A 6,000-nucleotide genomic window follows, 5' to 3' on the forward strand; every position below is an offset into this window, starting at 1 on the left:
TTGTTTCTTGTTTCTTCATCGTACGGACCAAACAAGTCCAGAATTCATATTTACCACCACGGCTTCCCCGCCCCCACCATGCTCAAGGAGAAACACACATACACAACATATGACGAGTTCATCAACAATGCTCCCGTTTCAGAGGATGACATCAACTTCTTCTCGGCCATTCCGTGCGCCAAACCGTTCCTTAATAACCCATCCACGTATCGCGTCATCCCGTTCCTCCCGCGCTTCGATAGAGGGGAGGAGGACACAACGGACAGGTTCTTCAGCAACGTAATCAACACGCCGGACACCGTCCCGCGATTAGTCGCTGTTGTGCGCAGACCCGAATTGAATCCACTGGCTGCCGTGCTGTCAGCTAGGGGTTCGGGGACGGAGGATGAAAAATCGACACGGTCGCCGACACCACCGCCCCCACCTCCAGCCGCCGCTGTGCAAAATTCGCCGCCGGCTGAAGATGCAGACTTTCTCCTCCTCCTCCAGCTGGGCCCCTCGCTAAGCGGGTTCCGCGACACGGTTCATGGCGGCGTTCTTGCTACGTTGCTAGACGAAACGCTGAGTAACTGCGTGGAAGCATTTAGGCAGGATATGCCAGTCAATGGTGGAGAGTCCAGGCCGCGTTTATACACTGCAAGATTGCAACTTTCTTTCCGATCGCCTGTGGAGACTCCTGGAGTAATCATCGTGAAGGCGTGGTTGAAAAGGGTGGAGGGGAGGAAGTGGTTTTTGGAGGGCCAGGTTGTTGGCGAGGATGGGACAGTTAGAGCGGAGGCACAGTCGTTGTGGGTGATGGAGAAGGCAACAAGGGGGAAGCAAGCTGCCCTTCTGTAGGTACAACTGAGCGCGTTTCCGATGTAATGCTTACAGGAAAGAATGCGACTCAACAAGATGGCTTACAAGCATATAGAATACTGGCTGGTTGGTGGGTCGGCCAACCACCACGAAAAGCATTGGTGGTTGGTTTTTAGAATTGAGAAATGTAGGTAGCTTATACAATAAAATAAATATCATACATCAATCTTCTTTTTCTAGACGTCTTTCTCAAAGTAGATATCCATACATATATTTTCGGGACGACGGCTGGGATAGCTCGGATAGCGTAAAAGTACATGTCCACGATCGCCCAGAAAACAGCGGACAAAGATACAAATCCTGGTCAACCTGCCAAAGGAAATAAGGAATCCTTTATACATCGAAGAATTGTAAAGGAAATACACGCCCCTTTTACATGTCGAAATTGAAAACGGAGGATGCGAAGGAGGATTGAAATAAGTTACAACAAGAAGAAGAGTATCATAAGAGGAACAAAATGAGAACCTCGCTGGCCGCCATGAACGCCAAACAGAATGCGGCGGTGGTGTACATATATCAAAACCAAAAAAAAAAAAAAAAAAAGATCACTGGTATATATATGCATGTGTCGAAGATGAGATGATCCGTTGCTCTCTATATTCTGCTTTTGTCCATCATATTCCTCAGCGCCTAGAAATGTAGGAGAGAAAAAAGGTATATCGAAAGGAAAATGAATAAGTATGTATAGATTCGAATCGTTTTATGAGAAAAAATACTCGCTGTTTTTCAGTTTCGTGACGTCGAATTGGCCCTGCATATAGTTAGTAAAAAAGAAGTCAAGGAGACTGGTACAAAACAGGAAATATGGAACATGTGATAAAAAATTTAATGCATACCTTTGCGGGAACTGCGCGGAAGGTCAACGGCAGCCAAACCCAAATAGGGGCAGGTTTAGACTTGGCCTTCGGCTTTGTGCTTGGCGATGCTGCAACATCGAGACCCTGGTCCATTGAGAGCTCGTCCGGCTGGTTGGAAGGATCAACTCTCAGTGCATCACCCAAAAGCGATTCTTCAAGCTCATCTAAGGGGTCTTCCGAAGTGACTACTCGGTCCCCTTTGGGCTTTACGGATTCGTCCGGCGGAATTTGTCCGATGCCTGCTACACCGAGAGATTGCATTGAGGCAAGTGAGGACTCGGCATCCTGGAGCTCTGCAACGAACTTTCCAGCTGTGACCATTTCACGGCCCTGAGTCTGCAACTTCGGGTCGTTGGATCGCAGGAGTTTCAGTCGCCTATACTCATTAACAAGTTCATCCAATTGGGCCTGCTTGCTATTTGCTGATTTGGTAGTCTTGCGCCATTTCGATATCGTCTTTGCCAGTTGCGTATTAGGCTGAACGTGGGCTAGATACATGTGATTTGCGTATCTAGTTTTGAATTCGGAAGCCAGTCTCTGTATGATATCTTCGGAGTGCATTCGAACAAAGGCATCACGAAGCACACGGTTCATAGTATCGACATCGGCTGCGTGGGTCCAGAAAGAGTCGTGGACTGCGGAGAAAGAGAGACCGAGTTCGTCGCATTTGACCGCGGAAAGAAACATGTGAGTAGCGTCAAGGGAATGGACGAAATTGGGAGGGAACGCCTGTAGTTGTTTACGCTTGTTGACGACATCACTGGCCTGAGGGTTCCGGATGCTGAGCTGCTGCAAATCACTAAAAACTTTGACGCAGGCAGCGTCTCTATAGGGCTGGGCAACAGGGAGTTTCAAGGGAGTTGTCCAGACAACGGTAGATTTAAAGTGGGATTTGGGATCCTTGATATTTTTTGCCAACTTTTTTGCACCTTGGAATCTCCCCACTACCTTCAGGTTCCCTTCGTCTGAAAGGGCCTCGACTTGCTCAGGGCTCAAGGACTGACTGATACGATTTGCACAATCACCAAGCCAAAATTGGATGTCGTGGGCACCAGTAAACATCGAACCTAATGCAACAAATATCTTTCTCGCGATATATGTGGCGCATTCACCTGCAACTCCAGAATGCAAGAGGTCAGGGTAATGATCCACCAGTTGTTTCCGCACCTGCCGGATCGCCCCGAGGAATGTGACACCGTAAACGTTGGTCATAACCGTCTGTTTCACAATTTTCCTGGTGATTTTGTCTTCGAGTAGTTTTGCAGTTTCATTCCCATTGGCTGCATCCTTTTGAATGGATTGTTTGACGTGTTCCGCAACGCCGGTATATATATCCGAGGGGCGATCGGAAGGCTCAAGGTTCACCTGTTGGGCGCCGATAACATCACCTCCCAGGGCAGCATAATGCTGAAGACCATTGCAAGAACCATCTTGATGAACAGGCAGGTGGGAGACAAATTTGGTTGGGTCTTCTAGTGCCATTGCATTTGTCAATTCTATACAGGCTGCAAGACACTGAAAGGGGTCTCCAGCATCAAGCCACCATCTTTTGCCCTTTAAACCATTAATGGCGGAGTCTCTGATGTCTTCCAGGTGGTCCATTGCAAACTGCTCCCGTTCTTGGAAACTAGCTTTATCGAAACCAAACACGTTCGCAAGATGAATTTTTAGCCACCTCAGGCCGCTTGCGCCTAATTCGCGACCTTTACTGAACAAGAGAAGACCACGGCAATGATCGGCACCCATTTGATTAAAGTATGGTGGCATCGGATATGCGCGGCCACGGAAATCCAAGTTGTGGGGGAGATAAAAGGTTTCGTTCCTGTATGCTCGCGCAATTTCTAATTGGAAATTCTGGAAACATCGCTGTGAATGGTATCCTGTACGAGCGTTAGTGGCATGCATTTTTGCCCGATAATAATCTTTAAGGATATCTCGGTCGTCCGTGTCGGGCTTTTCTGGTTCGATGATATTTGGATTTTCAGGAGCAAGGTTAGCAATTTCTTCGCCACTATTCCAGGCCTCGAGCATCACATTCAAGACCCCTCGGTTGATTTTCCAGCCAGTTTTTCCTAGGACAGTTAATCCAGCAAAGACAGTATCCAGGTCTCCACGGGCTGCTGCGGTTTCCACATAACTCAGTTGAGAGATATCCCCTTGTTTGACTCGCATAACTGTCGACGGATATTCGAGAAAGCCACCTCCTCGAGAACTGGTCCAGGGGCGTGGAGGACAGACCATGGGCAAGTGTTTTGCTAACAATTCACCGAGAGGTTCTCGGCGTAATTTCTCTATGATATAGTCATTGGCATGAACATAGCCAACTCTAAACCCACGTTCCAATTGGTAAACTCGTCTGAAAGCGGCTTGGTCAGTCTGCTTTTGCTGGTTCGTTTTCTGATCTTTCGTAGGAACAGGAACAGTTGCTGTCGACAACAGCATTGACGCAAGGCAAGCTCCAATTTTGGCTTGAACAACAGGTGACCAATCAACTGGCCTTTGGCTTTGCTCAAATCTTGCAATTATTCGTCGCCATTGAATTTGTGCCTTTCTTGTGCCCTTGTGGACAAGTTTATCGATGAGGGCCGAGGTTTTCTTTGTAGGTTTAGACTTCTTCTCCAATTCACGCAGTTGCATCGCCAAGTACTCGTCGTAGACTGCCTTTCCCACGTACATCACGAGCCCTGTCAACTTTACCCCCTTATCCACGCCACTTTTATTGAGAGCATTAAAAGTGCTAAGAATAGTCAGGGCGGCGAGTTTGTCGGTCTTGATCGCTCTCAGATATGGAGATATTTCTACACGTTGGCTGTCCGCCGGTGACATGCGCGACTTCTTTTCAGATTCCTCGATACGTTCCAGCTCCTCATTTATCCTTGACATGAGCTGTGTGTGCCAATCGTATAGAAAGGCGCCCATCGGCTTGCTGGGAATAGGATTGACTCCAACTCTGTGCAGCATTTCGCTTTCCTTCTTCCAACGGGCAATAGCTGACTCGACGCAATCTGATTCAAGGCGACGTTGCCTCATCTGCGCATAAGCCAGATCCTGTTCTTCTTGGGAACCAGTCAAATCGGGTGGTCTTGGAACCGCTTGTTCCGAGTCAAAAATAGATAAAGTCTCTCTCAGCGAACTGAGGCCAAGTCCTCGTTGATCGGTAGGGCGAACAATAGCAATATCGTCAGGAGGGTGCACCTTCGGTTTAACTTTAGAAAAGTCTTCGTCCGGTTCGATGGAGGATTCGTCCGGCATGGTTGAGTCATTATAAGCATTTTCGGAACATATCTAGTTAAAGAATATCATGTAATTAGTCACAAGAAAAGAAAATCCGTAACGCGATCAACTAATAGAGCATACCTCTGATAGCAGCCCCAAGTCCGCTTCCGATAATATGGGAAGACCCAACACTTCCTCTTCAATCTCTGCATCCTTTGCAAGATTCCAATACCTCCTCACTGTTCGTTTCTGCTTATTCTCAAATAACATCCGTAGCGCCATCTTAATCATCAAGGCGTAGGTTATGGCATCCGGTTCCGCAAAAGCATACTTCATGTCGACTTCAAACCATTTCTGCGCCCACCACACCATCCCGTAGCGTCGGTGGACAATCATATGCGAGATCATTGAACGTAGATATTTGTTGTGAAGGTCAAGGACTTCCGGCGTACCGTACCCAATGAGTTTGGCGACACGATGAATCAGAATCTCCGAGCGACGAAACATAGCAGCTGAGAGGCTGACATCTAAGTTTGCAAGCATCTCACTCAGCTCGCCTCCAATTCCATTAGATCTTCTAACAGAAGGCGGCCGGCTGATTAGGAAATCCTTTCGTATGATGACTGAAGAGGTATCGATGTCGTCGGGCTCCGGATAAGGAAGCCGCTCGTTCCACGGCGAATTCGAAAGAGGGGAGACATTTAGAGGCGAGTGGATCTCTGCATGCCCATATGGTAAACCCTCGAACGGAATATTGATATCTGATGTTGCTGTCGCTAATGAACGGGTGGATTGTAAGGATAGGGAGTTAGGAGCCTCGAGTGTTGGCAGGATAACCGGTCGACACAAAGTTTGAATTCTGCTCGATTGGCACTTCAATCGCGGGTACACAGAGGAAATCCACGGAGAGGATAGGTGCTCATACGATCTGCCTAATTGGAGTAGCGTTTGTCGCCGTTGAGCGGCCCGACACAACATGCTTGCAGAAAATTAGAATTCTGATTACAATCGATACAGATGAGCAAAAAAATGAGAGAACAATGAAAGGGAAACATTCGAAAGGGAAAAG

The 6,000-nt window shown here is 47.7% G+C and overlaps 2 protein-coding genes across 2 annotated transcripts; one reads left to right on the plus strand and one right to left on the minus strand.

Moving 5' to 3' along the window:
* Window positions 1-78: 78 nt before the first annotated feature.
* Window positions 79-1,183, plus strand: HCAG_01029 (predicted protein; the record flags this gene model as incomplete). Its single annotated transcript, XM_001543933.1, has 2 exons — window positions 79-833; window positions 1,039-1,183. 2 exons carry the CDS (start codon window positions 79-81, stop codon window positions 1,181-1,183), a joined length of 900 nt encoding a protein of 299 aa, XP_001543983.1.
* A 375-nt stretch (window positions 1,184-1,558) lies between these two features.
* HCAG_01030 (conserved hypothetical protein) lies at window positions 1,559-5,909 on the minus strand (the record flags this gene model as incomplete). Its single annotated transcript, XM_001543934.1, has 3 exons — window positions 1,559-1,609; window positions 1,695-5,000; window positions 5,073-5,909. The coding sequence occupies 3 exons, from the start codon at window positions 5,907-5,909 to the stop codon at window positions 1,559-1,561; spliced, it is 4,194 nt and encodes a 1,397-aa protein (XP_001543984.1).
* Window positions 5,910-6,000: the final 91 nt, after the last annotated feature.

The sequence above is a fragment of the Histoplasma capsulatum genome, genomic scaffold (assembly GCF_000149585.1).
Source record: "Histoplasma capsulatum NAm1 scaffold_1 genomic scaffold, whole genome shotgun sequence".
NCBI classification, from domain to species: Eukaryota; Fungi; Ascomycota; class Eurotiomycetes; order Onygenales; family Ajellomycetaceae; genus Histoplasma; species Histoplasma mississippiense.